The sequence below is a fragment of the Dryobates pubescens genome, chromosome 10 (genome assembly GCF_014839835.1).
Source record: "Dryobates pubescens isolate bDryPub1 chromosome 10, bDryPub1.pri, whole genome shotgun sequence".
In the NCBI taxonomy this organism is placed as follows: Eukaryota; Metazoa; Chordata; class Aves; order Piciformes; family Picidae; genus Dryobates; species Dryobates pubescens.
The window spans coordinates 22,717,932-22,740,871 of NC_071621.1; the positions used below are offsets into that span (position 1 = coordinate 22,717,932).

Sequence of the window (22,940 nt, forward strand, 5' to 3'; positions counted from 1 at the left end):
AATGTCTTTAAATAGTAATCTTAGCTTTCCTGAAATCTAAAATTGAAATGCAGTTTAATAACTTCTAAACAAAGGAAATAACCTTGAGAATGTTCATTAAAATCCAATGACTAAGTTTATTACTTAAACAAAAAGTAGAATGCCTTTAAACATCAAAATAATCATAAGCAACTTAAATAGCCCACACTAGTTAAAAAATAATAATTAAAAAGCAAGGATATTCAAAACTACAATCATCAAGTCTTGTATTTAGTATTTCATTGATATAATTATTTACATCCATATGACTTGCCCATTGTTAAAGGGCTGCCAGGATAACACAATCAGCAATACCCAAAGAAAATAAAGATTAATAAACTTGGCTTCCTTGCTTAGTGCAGCTATTACATGCTTTTACAGAAACTATTCACACAAACATGCAGTTTCTACATAGTTGCAAATAATTTAGTTCTAAATATTTAAAATATCACAATTCTAATTTGTAAAGGAAAGCAGTTGCTCTTCATTCACTTACCAAGACTGTATTGTATCTGTCCTCCAAGTCAGTGATAAAGGAAGGAAACGCTGGTTTTGCCAGCTAGTTCAGAACAAAACAAACCTTAGCCCTGGGCTCTCAGCAAGAAAATAAAAGGGTTTTTTCAAACAGTAGATATTGTAAACACCTACACTTAAGCTAGTCATCAAGGCTCCCTTTAGAGTCAATGAACAGAAGCACACACTTCTAGAAGTCTGTCTTGGGTTAAAGGAGGCATAGAGCACTGGCATGATAAATCACACCGTTCAAGTGCTAAATAAACCCTTAGCTACTGGGGTGGGAGGGAATCACACAAGTTTTTAAATACCCAGCATTCAAGTATTTAGGTCTTTTGAGGAAATCATTAAGCAGCAACATTCACAGCCACTTGCAGTGTGTTAACTGGCAGTAAAGGTCAGTCAGTTACAAAAGTGTAATTAATTTCTCATAACTTTAGCCATCAATTTTAATCCACTTAAAGTGGTCACTGACATCTAGTCTTCGCCAAAATACTTTTCTCAGTGTGACCTAAATGTTTCTTTAAGCTGCCCTTCTCTCTCTGCTGACTATAGAGGGAGCCTAGATGCCTAAATTTTACATGGCTCAAGTAATTTTAGATTAAAGCTTCCTCATTACTACTATTATTTAACAACCTTTTATACAAAAAAAATTACAAAATAGCAGACAGACACCAATAAATCACTACTATGCAAAGCAAAGAATAAACCTTTTTCAATTAATGCCAGTTATGTCTGAAATATTAACAGGAAAAAAATCAAGTCAAACAGTTTCACAGATAAAATAGTATCAAGAGAGAGGTTTAACAGCTTGTTTTGCAGATTTTCTTGGGGGTAGGGAGGATCAAGTCAGAAAAGATTCTGCATTAGCATTTGAGTTTTGAGTTGCTTGAGCTTTATACTTAAATATTAATTGGTTTGTTTGGATTTTGTACCATTTAGTTAACTAACTTTTTTTTTGTTTTAGAGGCAGTGGTAATTCTGGCAATACTTCTACATGACAATTCTTTCTCTTTAATGCACGTGGTTTAAATATGTAAACACACATGCACACTGTGTGTATATACATCTGTGTGCATGTATATATATAGTTCTTGCAGAGTATGTTAAAAAGGAATGTATGTCTATTTTCATTCCTCAGTAAGCAGATAAATAGATTTATAGCTGTTTACATCCAGTTTCCAGTGCACTATAAGGGTGTTAAGGAAAACAGCAATTCAAAGATTCCAAGTAGTCTGGATACATCATATTAGGAAATTAACAGTCTAAACCAGCATTTCATTTCAAGGAATATCAGTCTGATGGGCCAACTATGGTAATTATTTTTAAGCTTAATCATCACCTGCAGGAATAATACAGAGCTCCCAATTGGCTGCAGACAAATGAAGCTCTATGACAAGTCTCAAGCATGCTGATGTAGCTTGCTTTCAGCTACAGAAAAGTTCAGGATCATGTGACTAATCATAAAAAAATGTAAAACATTGTCAAAGAAAGTAAAAATCTGATAGATAACTGGATGAGACAAGGGACATGACAATCTCCTTTTCCACAAACCAGTTCACAAAAACGAGAAGCAACTCTGGTATAAGCAAACTTTTGTCTCTTATTCCAGCCACTGCAGCTGTGCCTAATTGGAAAATCCCACATCCCAGGCTGATGCAGGTCAAAGGTGTTTGAAGATACTGTCTAGTCCTGAGCAAAAGACAGATTTCTCAATACAGATTAGATGGGGGGGAAAAAAATATTCCATCCTCAAGCTTCCTAATAGTAGTACAGCAAGCACTACTTTCACATCATACAAATAAATGGAGGAATGATCCTTAGTGTACTCAGAACCTGTTGCCATGAAGGTTTGCAGGTAGCTTGTGCCTCAGTACAATAATTAGTTTCCAAATTCAATGGGCCACATCCTAATTTTCATATTCAAAGCATTCTTTTAATCTGAAGTTTATAAGTATGTGGCAGCAGTCTGATCTGGTGTAGCAAAAAAGTGGTAGATGTTGTTTCTATCAGCAGCAACATATTGTAATGAATCTAGTAACATTAGAAGAATCATCCTTATTTGGTCTAGCATTTCAAGTTATTCCTGATAATCTTCTCTGTCAAGTCATACATAAACATGCTAAAGATTTAGTTATCACCTACCTTCCTCCTCTGAGACACACTGAGGGCAGCAAAGTCATTAAACAAGGATGAACTTGGTGAAGATAGTGGATCTGTAAAAAGAATGTAAAACAACATGTTATGTATCTCTAATCTTAAAAAGAAATTTTACATTTTAAAATCTTATTTCTATGTGGAAAAATCCTTTGGATAAAACTAACACACTGCTAAAAAAACCTCACAGTAGTAGATTCTGTGCAACTGCCCAATTCAAATGGTGCTCATTAGCAAAATTTAATCATTTCAATTGCTATTCATACTACAGGGTCAATTAAACATAATGTCCATCTAACTTTTCAAACCTGATCTAGTTGAGGATGCCCCTGATTACTGCAGAGGGGGTTGGACTACATGACCTTTGGAGGTCCCTTCCAACCCAGGCCATTCTATGATTTTTATTTTTTTTTAATCTCCAGTTATCAGAAATTAGTAATCTCATGTATCTTAAATAGAATAGAATAAACCAGGTTGGAAGAGACCTTCAAGATCATCACATCCAACCTATCAACCAATCCAACCCAGCTAATCAACTAAACCATGGCACCAAGCACCCCATCAAGTCTCCTCCTGAACACCTCCAACGATGGTGACTCCACCATCTTACTTATGCTATCAGCAGTTCTGAACGCATTTTAATCACAACTAAGGGTAGCAAAAGTCTATATCCTGTTAGTAGCTTTATGTTGCTTTTTCTTTGTCTCTGCACATCCTTTCCAGACTTGAAGCACCAAAAACTGAGTAACAATCACAGATGCAACTCAAAACACCCAACTGCGTGGATACAGCTGTCAAGTTAGCAGATGACTACTAGCTGTAAACACTGGTGTTTTAATGAAACTTTCTTCAACAATAACCAATACTTCTTAAAAATGGTAATTCTCCAAGTAACACACAGATTGGTGGGGCAGGAGAGAGTGGAAGCAAAGGACATAAGAGAAGAGAATTTACATTCGTTTCCAAGTCAGTCTGGTTTCTCTCCTTCGCATGCATCACCATGACTGTTTGGACTGTTAGAGACAAACTCTGACTGCATTTAAAACTGGAGACCTTCACTGCCTTGAATAGCTAATTGTTCAATAAGACAAAACAAAGGCAGAATCAATCACAAAACCTACTGGAAATTAACCAGAAGAAAGAACAAAAACCAAACCAAACAACAACCCCAAACAAACAGACCCCACAACCACACTACCTTACAAATGTTGATTCTCAATCAAGTTAATTTTATAGTAGTTACTACCATGCTTAAAAAAAATTATAATCCTAGTAAGGAGACTAGCTGTAGGGTCGGATATTTAAACAGAGTTCTAAAACATGATTGCTTCACACAGCAATCTTCAGAGCAGAAATGTGTTGTAAATGTATGCCCTTGCCAAAAGGGAATAGCACCCTCTTCTTTGAAGACCTTAGTTTGACAGCTACAGCTGAAGTAATCTGCAGCGATTCTGAAACGTGCATTAGAGAAGTTCAGTATACCCTCAGCAATAATTCAGTGAGTCTGTAGGCCAGCACCATAAAGACATTTTGTTCAGCTGCAAACTATGTTCCCTATAGCTAGGAAGGCAAAAAAAAAATAAATAATTGGAACAGGTAAAGTACTGCTTACAGGACAGAACTTAATAGCTATTAAAAAGTAATCAGTCAAATGATACATTTCACAAAACTTGTACATCCTAAATTTAAGAATAAATGCATGCACATTCATTCTGCACAATAATTTACTTGAAAAGTACAACTAAAAGAGATACTATTGTGGAGCTTCATAAGTGCTTTGTAGTAGATATCCAAGCTAGGATTTTCCTTGAAGTAACCAATAATGCTTTGGGTTTTTAGAAAGCTTTTTTCCTACCAAAAACAATGCTGAAAATTCATGAGCTTAGTATCACTTCAGTTTTGTTTTAAAAGCAATATAATATGAAAAAATAATTCTGCTGCATTTCAAATCAGATCAGAAGAGAAAAACCTGCCTTAAGTTTCAGTTTTGGAATGTGAATCTCCTACTCTTTCAAACCTACTTTTATATGTATTACTTTAGAATTACTTACCATGGCCTGCATACTGCTTGGCACTGTCATTGAGAAGGCTAGGGGAGCTGCTGCTATTTGTCATCCTCTGCAAAAATAAAAGACAACAGCATAGATGTATAATAAAGCAATAAAAGACTAAGTGAGGGTACTGAAGATGACATTTAGAAAGGTCTAAGACTAGGAAGCCTGTGCTCATTTGCCATTTAGTAAACACTCTAGGCAGACAGTGGGTTTTAGCTGACAGTAATGTTTAGTAAAATAAAGCATTTCACAGGAAAGCAATGTAAACAAAAATAGGACTATATATTAAAACCAGCCACTATCTTAAATTTCTTCTGCCCTGGGAGGGTCTACAGAAACTGCAGTTGTCTTTCTGAACATTGTCAAAAATGTCAGATAAGCCAATTACTTATCTCTTTTAAGCATTCCTTCACACTGTACTCCTGAAACAACTCCTCCCTTTATTATAGGTCATCATCACAATGTGAAGCTTCTTCAACAAGAAAATGCTCAAATTAGTACAGCATTTGAGAGATTCTTTTTTTAAGAGAGAAGAATCTTTTGGGACCTCTAAGCAAAATCATGTGATTCTTGTTGAGGTTTCAGGGTCCTGCTGGCTTACATCTGGGCTCCACCTGCTTCTCTGACCTCTACAGATACAGGCTAGCAACAAGCTGGACTAAGTGAGGCCATGCTACTTTAAGAGCTACCACTACTTTGACACAGAAGTTTAAAAGTGTCTTTTTACTCTTGCTTATTACTTTCTTTGACCCTTCTCCCAACAGGAAGAACAAGTGTGAGAAGCAAGGCAAGGTCAGGAAGTGCTCTCCACCACTAAGAGAGACCATCAACAATTTGTTAAAATATTCCCTGGCATGCTTTTAGCCCACATCAACCAGGAATCTCTCAGCCAATTTCCAGGCATTATTCAGCAGTGAAAAGGTTTCAGATCCCTTCAAATAGACAGTTTGCATGCAGCCCCTGCTTCACTGGCTGAGCGTACACCAGCACAAACAGGCCACTTTGTACCAGGCTGGTCCTAAGCACAAAGGAAAGTTTACAGGCATGTTTAATTTAGTAGTCCATACAGAGATAAAGACTCAAAACTGGTCACTGGAACTATTCTTTATGCTTACATTTTTCCAAGGTCAACCTTAATGTTAGTGACAGAGAGTAAGACGCTAACTACATTATACTTTAAAGCCTTTTCAACTAATTCTTGCCCAGAAAGATCAATATAAAGAAGTAAATTTGGTAAGAACAAAGGAGAAGCAGCAGAAACCAGAGTGCTATCCAGTATGGTAGAATTGAAAACCTACTCCAAGTTTCTCAACATTTGCAGTTTTCATACTACCACTGACTACTGTTACTAGTATCTAAAAAACCAAACAGATTGTAGAGATTAATTACTGTGTGGAAAGCAAGTTGTTAAAAAAATAGGGGAGAAAAGCTTACAACTAGAAAAGTGTCTTGAAGAACACCTGGGTAAAAATCAGGGTAATGTTTGAAGATACCTGCTGAAATACCTTATCAATTACATGTTCATTCCCTTAATGCTTTATTCCCTCATGTGTTGTTTTTTTTTTTTTTTATTACTTGTGGTTCACTGCTACAGCAAGCTTTCTACAATCAATCTACTCTGACACAACTCATCATTTATTGTAAGTACATAGTACTATATGAAGAAGAAACATAGCACATGCAGATGTCCTAGGACAATATGCAACACGTACACAAATAATACACAAACCTTCAGCTTTTTCAAGACTTAAATGAAGAAAGCTGTCTGCTATACAGTCTTTTCCTTATTTTGATGCCATGTGTAGGCAGAGAGAGCTGGGCCTGTTCACCTTGAAGAAGAGAAGCCTCTGGGTGACCTGCTAGCTGCCTTTCAATTGCTGAAGGGAGTCTACAGGAAGGCTAGAGAGGGACTTGTCATAATGGTGTCTAGAGATAGGACAAGCAGGAATGGTTTTAAACTGAGGGAGAGTAGGTTGAGGCTGGATCTTAGGAAGTAGCTCTTCAGTACAAGAGCAGTGAGAATCCAAAACAGGTTGCCCAGAGAGGTGGTGGATGCCCCCTCCCTGGAGGTGTTCAAGGCCAGGTTGGATGAGGCCTTGAGTAACCAAATCTAGTTGAGAGGCATTCCTGTCCATAGCAGGAGGTTGGACTAGATCTCTGAAGTCCCTGCCAATCTAGGTCGTTCTATGTTCCCAAATACTCTGAATTGTCTCTTTAAACCAGCCAGACACATCTAGTGAAACAAAGTTTACTTATTTCTACAAAACAAAGTAACACTTTGGGAGAAGCACACCAAGTTGACAATCTTGCCCAAATTCAGGAATGCAAGCACCTCTCTGTCCACCCTCATCTAAATAAGAAAGTGTCAAAATAAATTTCTGGAATACAGCAGCACAATTATTCATGCTTCCTGACTAAGCCATGAAATAAAGTTAAATCATTTTGCCCAAGTATTTGAAAAGCATCCCTACTATGCATCTTTTAATGGCATTTGTTATATCCAGATCGATCATTATACAAGAGAGTGGTTTAGAAGTAAATTTACTAAATGGAACCCTTTCAGATTTGCACCAAATTTGTCCAGGTGTAAATAAAAACAATGTCAATGTCAATTTATAACACTCAGATTTTCATAATAATCGTAATGCAAAAGTTAACAATCTGCCAGAACAGAGATAAATATGATCTTGAGATCTGGGCTGGTATCAAAGATGGTTAAGCATACATCTTAAACATGGAACCAAGCACTTCTATGCCATTAATATTCTGCTTCAAGTACAGGAGTTAAACAATCCATAGATTTGCAATGTGAATGTGTGACTGCAGTGATGAAAATCAGCACTGATATGATCTCTAAAAACATATAGTACACACAAGACAGGTTGCAACAGCACATGTTCTTCAGAATTCTGAAGGCACAGTACAAAGACCACGAATATCAACTGTGCTTCTACAAAGTCAAGTCTTGTTCAAGGTGCAAATGTATTGTACCCGAACCAGGATTCTGAAAAACCAAAGCTTCTCTCACCAATTTTGGGCAGCTCTCACTTTAACTGCTTGTAAATGACACCTTGAATGAGGTTAACACCTTCCACTTCAGCAGTTTTTAATGAATTTTTCATTTTGCTCACTTTTACTACACATGCACAAGCTTCTTACCTTAACATTATTCATAGAAGACCTACATGTAAAAGGTACAGGATTTTTAAACTGGTTTGAATATTAAAATTTCCACCACAAATGCATTTAGTCTTAATGAAGGATATTCCTGTATCTAATTTTCACTAAGTTAAGCTGAAAACAACTTGGAGGGGCGGGGGGGGGGGGGGGGGAAACAAATCACAGCCAAAAAAACCAAACTAATGCAAGTACTATTTGCGTTTTCTTTATAGCAGTCTTGATTTTAAATAACACTTCTCAATCTCTTCTAATAGTGTATGAAAAATAGTTGAACAAACTCAATTTCAAGAAGAGCACAGTCATGAGGAGTTCAGGACCAAAGGATGAAAGCTCTAGAAACATAAGAATTACCATTAATAGGAGAAGAAAACAAATTATTCATTCCTATTCAGCCTGCTAGGCAAGGCAAGCATGCATATATGAGAGCTTCAGACTTTTCTAGTGCATCATTACTTTCACCATAAAGGAGTTAATGCAGAAAGGCAACTCTTGTCATAACCAAGCACCACACCAATGTCACTCGGTTCCATAAAAACTCCTTTTCCTTGCCTGCCAGTTGCTATGATTTATGAAGGTTCTTTAAACACCAGTTAAAATTCAATTAGGCAGACTGGCATACATCCTACCACTCTCTCTTTAAAAGAATTAGAAAGTTGTTCTGTTCACATCTCAAAAGAAAGCTACTGCAGAAGTAAACTGTCACATTCATCCCTCTCCAAGGATTTAACCTGAGGCTTCAGCTTAAAGTTTTTCCACTGTTGAACCTTCTGCCAGCAACAAAACAGAGATTCTTTAATTTCACAGAAAAAATACAGTTTGTTTTTTTCAGAATACTCTGCTAGTTCCTGAATGTCCAAGCAATTAAGCTACAAAATGGGAATATGCTCATTCATAAGATTTTTTTACTCCTCTTAGAAAAAGACTGTGTGAAAAGATACTATGTGAAAAATGCAACTTTTGTCAAAGTGACTCATCTCAGCTAGACGTAAAAACCTATCGTGTACAAATGTTTCCTACTCAGAACCACTGCAAGGTACAAACCTTTTTTAAAAAGCAGTACTTTCACATAGACTTTAAGACAACACTGGCAGCAGATCAACATCATCACTATAAATATAAGTCATATTTGGATACTATTTTAATAATAGTTTTGAGGATTAGATACTTCTCAGAGACTCACAAGACTAAGGTGAGAAGGAACTGCTGGAGGCTGACTGGTTCAATCCTCCTGCTCTAGCAAGGCCATCTAGAACCTGTTACCAGAACCATGTCCAGACAGCTAAGTATCTCCAAGGAGGGAGACTACACCACTTCCCTCAGCAACGTATGCCAGTGCTCAGTCACCCTCATATTCAAAGGGTGCTTCCTGATGTTTCGAGGGAACATCCTGCGTTTCAGCTTGGGCCCATTGCCTCCAGTCCTATCACTGGGCACCACTGAAGAGAGCCTGACTCTGCCCCCTTTGCACCCTCCCTTCAGGTATTTATGTACAAGGATGGGAATCCCTGAGCCTTCCCTTCTCCAGACTGAACAGTCCCATCTCTCTCAGCCTTTCCTCATAGGAGATGGTCCAGTCATCTTCATGGCTCTTCACAGGACTCTCCAGTATGTCCATGTTTCTCACATACTGAAAAGACCAGCACTTTTAATGCAACTTCACCAGTGCTGGGCAGAGGGGAAGCATTACTTCCCTAGACCTGTTAGCAATGCTTTACCTAATGCAGCTGAGGACAACCATTCACCTTTTCAATAACTCCTTGGGGCAGTGTGCTAGGAAGAAAGTGTTACAAGAAAGTCCCATCTTCTGAAGGGGGACCACAGTAGTGAAGTCCAAAATTACGATGTGCACTTAAAGCAAGTCTACTTTGCTTTCATCTCCCTCCACTAAAGCATACAGTTACAAAAATTTCATCAAGATAGAGGATGAACAAAGTTTTATTGCACACAAATACATCTGATTTAACATAGCTTGTGTTACAAGATCTACCTTAAGACTTATCCATCATTTATCTTACCTTGTATCTTAAGGCTTATCCACGTTTTTTCCCCCAAAATACATAAAAGGTGATTATTTCTTTCCCCTGTCTCTATTCCCCACACCAACCCAGAGAAAATAGAATGGTCTGGGGTGGAAGGGACCTCCAAAGGTTATCTATTTCAATCCCCCCTACAGTAAGCAGAGGCATCCTCAAGTAGATCAGGCTGCCTAGAGCTCTGTCAAGCCTCACCTTGAGTCTCTCCAAGGGATAGAACAGAATAAACCAGGTTGGGGCCCCAACCACCTGGGCAACCTATTTCAGCATTCCATCACCCTCATAGTACAAGAACCTGTTCCTGACATTCAATCTAAGTCTGTGCTTCACAGTATCACAGTACATGAGAGGTTGGAAGGGACCTCCAGAGATAATCGGGTCCAACTCGCCTGCTAAAGCAGGATCACTTAGGGTAGCCTGCACAGGAATGCATCCAGGTGGGCTTTGAAAGTCTCCAGAGAAGGAGACTCCACAACCTCTCTGGGCAGTCTGTTTCAGTGCTCCATTGCCCTCACTGTGAAGAAGTTTCTCCTCATGTTGAGGTGAAATCTCCTATGTTCAAGCTTGAACCCATTGTATCTTGTCTTATTACTGTGCACCACCAAAAAGAGCTTGACACTTACCCCTCAGACTCCCTCTTCTCTAGTTTGAAGTTATTGCCCTTCATCCAGTCACTGCAGGCTTTTGCAAACAGTCTCTCTCCATCCTTCTTGCAGGCTCCCATCAAGTACTGGAAGGCTACTATTAGGTCTCCCCAGAGCCTCCTCTTCTCCAGGCTGAACAACCTCAGCTCCCTCAGGATGTCTTTGTAGCAGAGGTGCTCCAACCCCCTGATCATTTTTGTGGCCCTCCTCTGGACCAGCTCCATCAGGTCCATGTCCTTCCTATAATGAGGGCTTCAGACCTGGCTGCAGTACTCCAGGTGAGGTCTCACCAGAGCAAGATGGTAGAATCACGTCTCTGGATGCACTGGCAACACATTTTTGGATGCAGCCCAGGATGCAATTGGCCTTCTGGGCTGCAAGCACTTTCCTCAGGGTCATTCCTGTACTAAATGTGTTACCTCAAAACATGTTGTAGTATGTCAGTTACTCTCTTCATCTTAACATCATTATACTGGAAATACATTTCAAAATATTTGAGAGTTTTAGAATAATATTAATTGGACTGTAAAATAAGTCATCCCACAAAAGAAAGATTGTCACTGCCAGACAAATCATTGTTTAGTTGTCAGAGGGTGATATCTTTTGCTTTCCTTTCTAAATAAACCAAAACCTGCCTTTGGCAGTTAGCTGATTTGGCATCATCTACAGTATGTCCCACTCATCTGTTTGATCTAAAGCAACTGGATTTCTTCAGAAAGCATTATGTAAACAACTGCATAATTTTATATTTAAAACAGCATGTCTGTAGTTCCACTCAGTTCTCAACAGTTAAAAAATGAAGACATTTACCAACTTGTGTGCCATTAAGGCGAGTTTTATTACACTACTGTTGGCAGATGCAGCAATGGGAACAAAGGTCTTTATGTTTATTCAGCTGCAAGGCTTTGAAGTGAGCACGGTCTCCACTTCTTAAGCTTTTCAAGAATGCTTAGTATATCAACATTAGCATGGCAAAACCAAGCAAGACCGATTCCTCTCCATTGCTTGGCCTTGCCAACTTTAACACTGAAGATTAGGGTTTTGATAAGAGTGTTTAATTGAGAAGTCATGGTTTTTACTTTCTGTATAACCTGCAGTACAGATGGAATCTCACACCATCAAAATAAGAAAAAACAGATTTCTGTGAAACAACATGCATGAAAAAGTCTACTGTTTTATGCTCAACAAATTTCTCAATTCTCATACAAGGCTAAAAGTTTTAACATCAAGACATTCCTCTGCCTCATCCTGACACAATATCCTTTTAACATACCAACAAAATACTACTAAAGCTCCTTCCTGCACAACCCTGTATCTTTGATCAAGGCATGAGCTAGCCAAAGGGCAGCACTGATGCCAAAGGAACACAGACACCAGCTGGCCAAGTGGCACACAGAGCAACTAAGCAAACAGCCAAGCATCAGAGGCATCCCGGCCAGCCAGCTCCTGCCTCCTCACTGCTGGGAAAGCCAAAAGCAATGAGCTGCTTCTTGAACCACACCTCTGACTGCTTCTTGGCAGCTGCTGCTATGCCAAAAAGAAAAAGAACAGCTTCAAGGACAGCATGCAGCCTCATGGGCCATGTGGTCTGCTCTGTTAATTTTCAGAGAAGAGGAAAACAGAAAATGTAAGCTTTGATAAGCTGGAATACAGTACTGCTAATGTAGCATATATGAATGCACATGCAGATTTAGGGAAGACAGGAAAATGCAAGCCAGTGAGGACAGGAAATTATTAATCAATAGGAAAGCTGTTAATAACAACAGAAGAGGCCAATGGGGAGCAATGACAGGTTGAGTAACAGCAAAGACCTTTGAGGTGGGAGCTGAAGGATGAGGCAAAGACATGTTTTTCAGAAAGGAAAAGAATGAGAGCCATAGCTACTCCTGATGTCCTGCACCTTCCAAACCATACCCAAGATTTTTACTCTTATTTTCCCACTGAAAACAAAACATCTTCACCACTAATCGCATCCCAGTGAGATGTTCCAGATCTCATAAAATACTCTTCAATGCATATAAATGAAATGTCAAAGTGAGAAACACCCAATTTGCAGAAATGCTAACCACTACTTACCTCATTATTTATGATCAAAGCAGCACATGCACATCCCCTCCTCAATTTGTCATATACAATCCATTTTTTTTTTCCTGACTCTTGCTGCTTACTTAGTATCATAAAATAGATTATGCACTACACACAAAAACATGATGATTGCAAAATTTGGATATAGCTTTGCTTGAGGCAGTTAGGCTCCATTACATATGTGTTATCATAACCTCCACTTACACAACCACATATTCTTTTCAACAAACCTCAGTTTTATTTACTGCAGATGACAAATACATTCTGGAGATTAATTAGGAAGAGTCAAGAGGACTCATCTATTAAATCCCTGAAGATTGTGTTGAAAGGTATCTAGTGAATAAAGCACAGACTACAGAAAGATTATCTCATGGTAAAAGAAGAGACTGACTCTCATATCATGTTTGCTAGATTGAGGTCAGTTAAGCAACTTGAACCAAGCTTTCTACAGGTGATCACTAACTTTATTCCTCACCTTCCAGCTGTATGGGTCAGTTTCAAAACCTGGGGTCTCTTCTCTGCCAGCACTATTGGATGGACTTTTTGTTCAGTTGCCATCCTTTTTCTTCCCATGTCTCTACAGAAATGCAGATTACTTCTTTCTTTCATAAGGAAAGCATTCCACAAAGTTGAATGGAATAATCATAGCCCACACAAACAAGCGTGCTGCCAACTAGCAGTCTTCATGAGAAAGATGTGAATAGTAAGGAGATGCAAAGAACAGAACAATAAGGTGAACACTTGATCAACTATCTAATGGATGCTCATTACACATCTTGTGTCCTAAGTAAGTCTCACTGACCAGTTGTCCCAACTGAAAAGATTAATACATTATGAGGAATATCTCTCAACATATGGCCCCAAGGTTCCATTGGCAACCTAAATTTAAGATTCTTAACATCTAACTGTATCTTATTAGCAGTTTTCTAGCAGCGTCTGATTTCCCAATTTTGAAGAACAGAGAAAGTTTCCTTATATTGCATCACTGATGCATCTGTGAAAGACACAGATCCACCCATGGGGACTCATAAGGAAACTAACATTTTCATCTGCAACAGCAAAACTGAGAAACAATGAGATACTTTAAAAAGAAGACTTCTAATCAATGGCAGAACATTACGTTTTCAGTATCTTTAGTTTGACTGAAGGACTTGGAGAGAAACAGGAACATGGGATTTGTTCATTCTACTCTGCCCAAACTTTTCACTATGCCAATTTGCCTCTTTATCCTAATTTGTGTGTATTTCAATTGGGCAATTCCAATCTCCACTCTTCAGTGTTACATAAATGTGTTCTCTGTGCTTCAGACCCTTTACTCAGCCTTTCCTAGTTCCTTATTCATTTATCTTCAGCTCAGTTTCTCCAAGCCCATAACATAAATCTTTTCCCTTCTACACCCTTCTGCTCCAATTAACACAGATGTCTCATCATACACAGATTCACTTCCATGCTGCTTCAGTCTGAAGTGGAAAGAAAAAGGAAAGAAGGAAATGAAGCAGATCAGCATTCCTACTTACAGTTCAGGTAAAGCCTGGATTAGGCCAGAGCTGTATCTGCAGTTATGTACTCAAGCAAGAACATGCCAATGTAGAGTACAACTTTGGGAAGTTATCCAACATCTAGAAAGTCTCCAGCAGGTCCATATAAACCAGTTTTACAAAGGTTTAATCAAGTGACAAAATCCAGGCAAATTTGCAGAGAGTGCACAAAAGGTCTGTCCTTGACACAACCACCAATGTATCACATTTAAAGTCTGTGTTCCAAACCATATTGCATTAGTAGTATTTAAAGTAGAAGTCACTAAGACTTTTCTCTCACCTTGTTCTCTAAAGGGCTGAATGACATAGAAAGCTACATTCCAAGCTGAACTTTGTCAGCATGGATTTAATTTTGCAGCTTGCACACAATCAGAACAGACAGCATTACCAGATTTACCTATGCAAACAAAAACTTCAATTACGTGATTCGAAGGGGGAAAAATTCAATATAAGAATGCTTTTTAAAATGTAGTTTAATGCCTGTAAGCACTTTCTCAACACTAATTAAATCCCTCTTCAGAAATAATTTTCCTTAGCCTCCAACAGGTAAGTGGCACATCAATTTCATCACTTTTCTCAGAGAAACACAATGCCTTGACAGTAATCTTGCAGGCATTAGTAATGTATTTAAAAATCCTGTGAGCATTCTTGTTAGATCCATGCTTTGTCTTTCTAGAAGAAACAGTTAGTTAAAATTTTGTGTTTAGAAAAATACTGGTATTGCTGCAGAATAAAGATACACTGAAAGGATAAAATTCTACGACCTCAGCAATACAAAATCTGTAACTTCCAACCTCAATAGTACACTTCAGGATCAGCGATGTTATGTTTTTTTTCCTTTATAAATCACACATCACTGTCAGTAATAAACAATTCCATAGTTTTGCAATTCTGTTGTATGAGATGAATCTAGCCTTCTTGAAAACATGCAGTAAAAAAAAAAAAAAATTAAAAGGGGAACACAATTTCCCACCTTTTGCTGATTTATTTTTTCAGTCTATCATATAGCCACAACTGAGATCAAAACGAACTCCTAAGGAAAGTTTCCAAGAGAGGAGTTGTCAGGATTCATTGTAAACTGATTTGCACTGTCTTTCATTTACTAGAAAACAGTTTGTTGAACCTTAGCTGAAGGAAAGAAGTTTGAAGGAGTTAGAGTACTTCATGTGTTAATTCAATAGATTCTCATTAAAATTTTAAACATGACAGCCTTTTGCTACAAATTTTGCATAACACTACCTACTCAAATTCCACTTCCTGGGAATTCCTATGCCAACATCTACAGAACATTATAAATACATTTCAGAAGACTTAAACATGAATTTACAACTGAACACCACCAGAGACAGTTTACAAATTCTAAAGCTTGACAGCTCACGTTTTGCTTCAGTGACTCTGGATCTTTGAAATGTTTCAAAATATAGCTTTTATCTATTTAGTAAAAGGCTATCAAAATTAGCCATGATCCTGAAAAGCAATCTTGCAATATACGTGGCAAAGCCCAACACAACAGTTCAGATGAGCGCCAATAAAACCCGATTCATTTTGAAGCAATGACACTGTTTCATTTCCATTTGCAAGATTAAAGTGAGTTTATATTCTGCATATCCTACAGGATTACACATTCCAGTAGGCTTCATTTTCCCTGCCTCTGAAACAGTTTTCCCTTCTGAGCCAGCCAGAACTAATGAAACACTATACAATTCACTGCTATTACCTGCATCATGGGATACTTTGTTTCAGCGGGATTTCCAAATCCATTAACGCCAATGAAGCTGGTACTAAAGTAGGAATCTGTGAGACTAGCATCAGCTAACCCACCGCCATCTATTCCAGGAACTAAAACACAAAAAAAAGAAAAAAGGTTTCAGGAAAAAAAAAAAAAATTTAGTTTACCATGGGTTTATTTGCTAATATCTCTTACAGGATTCTTTTGGCAAGGGGCAGGATAGGAAAAGGTTGGCAACACTGTACTTTGAAACTGCCTTGCAGGAAATCAGCTAAAGACATATTAGTGCACAGAATGAAAAAAAAAAAAAGAAATGAAAGCAACAATGGCAGCGTGAAGTTACAGCACAAATGCAGAAAGTGGAAAGCTTTGACAGAGATGAGGAGTTTGAACTTTAGAAACAAGAACAACAGTGATATTGGAAAGAAAACAAATCTACTAAAATAACCTAGAAGGCAAGCTTATTTTAAGGAGAAAAAGATATATATATTCTTGCATACCCATCTTGGAAATATAAGCACTTTTTAACTGGAGGTACTGGATCCTTTAAATGGTACCACCCCCCCACCCCCAAAATAAATAGTTCAATGTGCATTTAAAAATATCTTGAGTCTTTCATGCAAAACACAAACATTTTAAAAGCACTATTTAGAGCGGAAGGTTACTTTCATTATCTCATGTTTCATAAAGTGATAACAATTTCATGAAATGTGGGTAAAAAACCCAACTGAAAGCAAGTGTGAAGGCATAAGAAAAGGATGCAAGAAACTGTTTTTATGTCCAGAAACAAGAGCTTTGACATACAAATACAGTACTCTAACCACAAATAAATTCAACTGTATGAAACTAAAGATAAGAACAAAAAACCAGCTGTAATTAACACTAAACATTCAAGCAGGTATTACTTTACTTAAAAAAAACAACCCACACAACAAAACAAAACAACCCACAAAACCAGAGTTCACAATGATATACAAAGCTGCAGTTCAAATTTAGCTTCTGCAAATACACCCACAGCAAATTACAAAGACATTAATCAGTATGGCCAGGCCACTGCGAGCCAACAGGCATGAGTAATTGGTAGCTCCAAGGTAGGAAGGCACACATCCAACTTAGAAGAACATCCTGTACCAAACTATCTGACTTGAACTTCTGGAAGAATTCACAGCCAGCTGGTGACACCCGGAAACAACTTCCTGATCCCAATCCTCAAAGGAAATAAAATGCAATTTTGTGACAGAGCTAAAGGAATGGATAACATAAACCCGAAATATCATCAGAATCGGAATTTTCCCTCCAAAAACAGAGACTACATAACCTGATGAGCCATTTCCATGCTGCAGGCACAGGAAACAGCAAAAGAAATACAGCCAGATGAAATCATAGGAAGGGCCAAAAGAGGAGAATGACTAGCAGCATCCATACTACAGACAGATGGAAACACTGCCCAGCTACACTCAAATGAAGAGCTGTATGTGAGAGAGATCGAATAAACTGAATACCTCAGTGGAAATAAACAACAGCTTTGCAAGCAGAAAAAGATTCTTAAAGTATTGCTGTTCTAGATGAACATTATTTGTATAGTATGCAAGATTAAGCGAGCCATCTATGGAAAAAGATGGTGATTACTAATAAATTGCAATTAGTTAATTACTTTTTTTTTAAGTTTTAATGTTAACTAAAAGACTAGGAAAATAAACTCCCTCTACTATCAGTGCTCTAGCTCTTCCTTTGTTACTTCAAAAGAGCAGCCACACAGAAACTTCAGAAGTCCTCTTGCTACAACCATAAAAAGCACTAAGTTTTTTTTGGATCTGTCTTTTAAATGTCTTTTGCTTTCATTTGGGAAATTTACACTCAAAAGCCTTGAAAAAGTATTTTATGGTTGAACTACTGTATCAGGGAAAAATATTAATGTTTGCACTAATGCCAACTGTCTCATGCAACCTGCTACAGTCAATCCCCAATTCACACTGCTAAGGTTAGAATTTTAATGCAATTATTTTCTGGCATCGTGAATAATACTTGGACTCTTTCATACAAGAAAACTGGAAGGTAGCAAATCCATGTTTACTTATGACTAGTTTCATGCTAGTTTGCCAATAAATTATTCAGGGTTCATATCACAGTTTTTATTTGTTTTTCAAATGCATTTCCAGTATAGCTTTCTCTGCCTGCCTTTCACCAATTATCAAAACCTGCTGCAGATTTTATGCTACTTCTCGACTGTGTAAGAGCAAGAAAAGCAGTTTAATTTCTTGGAACAACTGTCACTTCAAAGAACCCTATACAATTTTAGCAGTGTATCTGCTATTTCAACTTATACTTCTGTCAGAAACTCCAGATTCTACACAGTAGTAAACAACTCCCTCAGATTACACCATCCTTACAAATCCTTCAGCCTTTTCTGAAGAATTAAGAAACAGCTGACTGTTTCTTCTTCTCCCACTGCTACTCACTATGCTACAGTCAGTGTGAGAACCCACATACCTTCACTTCACTGTTGGACAGACACATAATCCTTAAAACTGGAAAAAGGCAAGTGAAAGCTTACAAGTTTTGCCACATTCAGCAGCAAGGTATGCAAAGAGCCCCCTCTGCAAGTAGAAACACTAGAGCTGATCTCCAGTGACACAAGATGCTGCAGCCAGTGGAGGTAGCCTTGTTACGGCACAAAATACAGCACCAGGTGCTTTGCTCCTACTCTGGCTGAAGCATTTCCAGTGCCAGGGAGCGCAAGTTGAAAGCCAGGAGAAGGCCTCCAGCAGCCACCCAAGATGAGCAAGGCTGAGGACACTGACAGGAGTCACAAAGTTGATCTTTGACACTGCTCAAATACTGCTGCCTTCCCACAGCTTGTACCTGGTAGGCTAGCCAATTCAGACCACTTCAGACTGCTCCAAGCTACAATACATTGCAGCTATGCCTTGGCACATTGATATCTAACTGGGCAGTCCAGATAGCAAAAGGTACTCCAGAACACTGTCTTTTTTGCAGTTCTAGGAAGACCATCTCTCTGCTGAAGTACAATGGTTTGGCCATACCAATAAGCCTCCTTGTGCCATTACTATAAATTGCTGCACTTCAGTGCTGCTCCACCTTCGTACCACTTAATTGTACAGGTACCATGGCAATTTCAAGATATTTTTCTATTGTCTTCTTCCAAACTAGACATATGTGTAGAAATGCACACCTAGCTAAGAGACCCAGAATACAAAAAAAAAATACCCTACAGAAGCATTCAAAAAGAAAATCAACAGAAGGTAAGATCACTGGAGGAGTTTTCTTGGCAGTAGCTCATGTTTAGAATAGAATGCTCTAAGGTGGTAAGTATATTGCTTTCAAGAACAAACTCAACATTATAGAATCATAGAATCAATAAGGTTGAAAGAGACCTCAAAGATCAAAGTCCAACCTGTCACTCAAGACCTCATGACTACTAAACCATGGCTCAAGTGACACATCCAATCCCCTTTTGAACACCTCCAGGGATGGTGACTCCGCCACCTCCCTGGGCAGCCCATTCCAATGGCAAAACAACTTCCCTACAGTAACAAGCAACAAAATGAAGACTATCAGAGAAAAGATGTTGCTTACATGGCTATAAATTCCTGCACACAATTCCTGTTCAGAGGAGGGCCATTTACCTTTTACAGTGATGAAAGCTCAACAAATACCTAAAGAGCCAAGGCAGTTTTACTGTTTGGCACCTGGCCTTCTCCGTAAGAAGCAGAACGCTTTTATCCTCCTTCTGCCAAACATTTGCCAAATCATAAATTCTCACTTGCTTCTGGAAGACCACAGTTGTTTAGAACATGAAAAGAAAGTGACTTATCATAAGCAATCCACAGGTCTTCAGAAGTGGATACACTTCACCACATCAGCAGTGTGGTATAAAAATAAATAAATAAATAAATAAATAAATAATCAATCTGAAGAGAGACAGAAGATCCAGAAGATCTTAGCCCTTCTAAAGTTTTTATTCTTGTGTGTTCCTTAATTTACGTTCAACTCGTCCATCCAGATCTTTCTTGCATAATGACTGTGAGCGCACATGCTGCACCCAATGTCATTAGAATGACAGACTGAAAACTTCTGAGGTTTATGTCTTTTCTCTTTCGAAGCACCAATTATAACTTTAGGTAAGTAAGTTTAGACAATTTTAGTTAAGTCTTGGATTGATTATCTCTGTCAGAAGAAGATGCCTTTCAGTTTTGTAACTGTATTATCCATACATTCAAGTTTCCATTTTCAATAGATTCTTCCTTGGAGAGAAGCAACAACTTCCTGATTGAAGTAGAAAGGTTGACTAGGCAAGTCTGAGAAAAAACAAACAGGTGTGCAAGGGAACAACTAGGAATCCAGCAGAGAAGAAAACGCTAACAGATTATGTAAGCACATACGTGGAAAAAGAAAAAATTTCTGAATTCCATCAATACTGAAGGCAGAATGTACATCCCAGTAATTCTGGAAAGAAATGAAATAAAACATCTTGAGAAATTCAGAAGATGTTTTCTACTCTTCATACATATATTATCCAATTTTTTTTATTTTTTTTTTTTTTTTTGGCTTGGTGAGTAACACTGCAGCTTAATGTGACAACTGAAATTAAAAATAAATATCTTCTTATGTAATTCTTCTCCCACAGAACTTTAGCAGAAAGTGGTGCCTGCATCTGATGGGAAGCTAAAGAGATAAAAACAGATAGTTGTTTTGCCTTACTTATTATAAAGATACTTTTCATGAACAAAGGACCTCAGCGCTTGAGTACTACTGTGACAAACTCCACACAGGCTTCAACAGAATCAGTGGGTTTCAGCTGGGTTTAGCTTAATGCTTGTATTGTCTAACACTGCACTATCTGGATATTAACACTAACACTACCTGAAAAGATGGACTAAAGATCACAGCTGATTTTTTTTTTAAACACATTTTTCCAAACAGTTCAAAGATTTCTGACATAGTGATAACACATGGATTGAAATAATTTGTTTTGCTATTATCACTGCTTTTAAAAATTTACTAGTTTATGCTGTGAAAAAGATTTTATATAGTGGTAATCTTGATTTACACTTGTAGCACTGCTACAGTGCAGGCACTTTTCACCTCAACACAGCTTGGTAAACCGAATCACAGGCTCACAGCATGCATATGCATACAAAGAACAAACAGTTACCTCGGGCAGATATAAAGCAGTAAAAACGAGTGCCTTATCTCCAGTGGAATTTTACATAGACATAGTTATCCTAATACTGAGACAAAACCGACACAACTTTTATACAAAGCCTGTCTATGACAAGTCATTTAAGACTTGTGTCCTTTCAGTTTCCTAGAAGCAGAGGTGTCAGAGTAGTTCGTGCTTGTCCTACTTTGTTTTGTACTGACACATTTGAATCTGGAGGTGCTAGCCTACTTGCACACCTCTGCACCAGTTCACACTTTACATACAAGTATGTGCATCTACAGTGCCCCACACTGTTGCAGCTTGCTACAAAAAAGTGGATTCTCCGGTGGTTTTCTGCCTCTTTCCTTTAACATGGTCTCTCTGAAACACAGACTAGGAATAACTGAAATAGACATAACAGACAAAGAAACTGAAGGACACCCCAGGCACTAGAGGCAAAAGTAAAAGCACACGCCTGGGTTAGGATGCCGAGGCTGCCAGCGCCTTTGGAGGGCAGACAGTACAAACGAACCAAGCCAGCTGAAAGGCAGGCAGGAAGCAAAACAGTTTGGGAAATGCTGTCTTATTTACAAACACTCCCACTAGGCGATGAGATACTCATGGGCAAGCAAAGGAAAACAGCAATCTTTATCATAATATTAAATGATTGGGCTGTCTTCCTTGTTTGTTTAAATTTATGTAACACATCACAGACACATCTGATAACAACTGAAGAAAAGGATAGGTGCCATTCCTCTGCTCTATAAAAATCAGCACAGAGTTTGAAGCAGCAGAATTCCTTGTCATGGACCAAGTCCAAAAGCACAGTGATAATACAAATTAAAACTGGTACTTCTTCAAAAGTGTCATCACAACTACTCTGTTATCAGAAACAGCAATTCAAAGTAATGCAATTGCTTAACATCATCACTTTCAGAGCTAACCTTCTCCAAAAGCTTTCACAATTCCTAAAATATTGCACCAAAATGTTCAATAAATTGCATCTTTTTTTTTTTTTTAAAGCACTAAGCTTTTGTTTTTAACAGCCTCCCTGTACCTAAAACCCAAAGGTTTTTATACATACATACACACACATATATACACATATATATGTATAAAATATGTGCAGATAACCTGAACAGAATGTTAGGATACTTTTCACAGCACTGGAGATGAACACATAAAAGAAAGGACAGGTCTTTGAGTCTACCCACACCACAGATTACATGAACTGCATATCGCATAGCCAGCCTCACAACTTGTACAATGCATGTCTCTACTCTCACTTTTGTGTATCTGTACTTTGTTTCCAAATCTCCATTCTCAAATGAAAGAAAGAAACCACCCAAAATGTCAGGGGTAAAAGGCGGTTAGGAAGAGAACTGAAAAATACAGCTACATTCTAAGTACAAAGTATCTTTGAAGACCAAAGGAAGCAACCACATCATTGAAACTTTTTTAACTCTGAACGACTTGCAGAACAAACATGTGTGTACACCCAGAGCATAATCTATTCCAACTCCAATACAGTGATTTTTCTGACAGTGTAATTCATTACATCTTTACTAGAAAGCAACAGATCAGGAAAACACCAGCTTACTATCTAAATCCCTCCACTGACCCCCTTTTCATCAGCTGCCTCACAACCTAGTTTTTCTGCCTTTGAGGTTCTACAGAAGTACTTCTGCCTGTGTTTATCACCCCCGCCTTCACTTACCATTTGTCCACTTTTCCCACAGCAGTCTAAGTTTTCTGCTAGATGTTTCCTTACACATGGAACTCTGAGTGGGTCCCCATGGTCACTGTTTTCTGGGCATTCAAATCC

General features: G+C 38.1%; 1 protein-coding gene across 1 annotated transcript in view; it reads right to left on the reverse strand.

The window, feature by feature from the left end:
* The window catches only part of PAN3 (poly(A) specific ribonuclease subunit PAN3), a 69,754-nt gene that overhangs the window by 40,462 nt on the left and 6,352 nt on the right, over positions 1–22,940 (reverse strand). Inside the window, exons 2-5 of the mRNA XM_054164514.1 lie at positions 15,940–16,061; positions 4,740–4,806; positions 2,677–2,747; positions 515–577 (exon numbers count right to left, since the gene is read on the reverse strand). Of these exons, the coding sequence (XP_054020489.1) occupies positions 515–577; positions 2,677–2,747; positions 4,740–4,806; positions 15,940–16,061 (323 nt within the window). The remainder of the gene's footprint in view (positions 1–514; positions 578–2,676; positions 2,748–4,739; positions 4,807–15,939; positions 16,062–22,940) is intronic.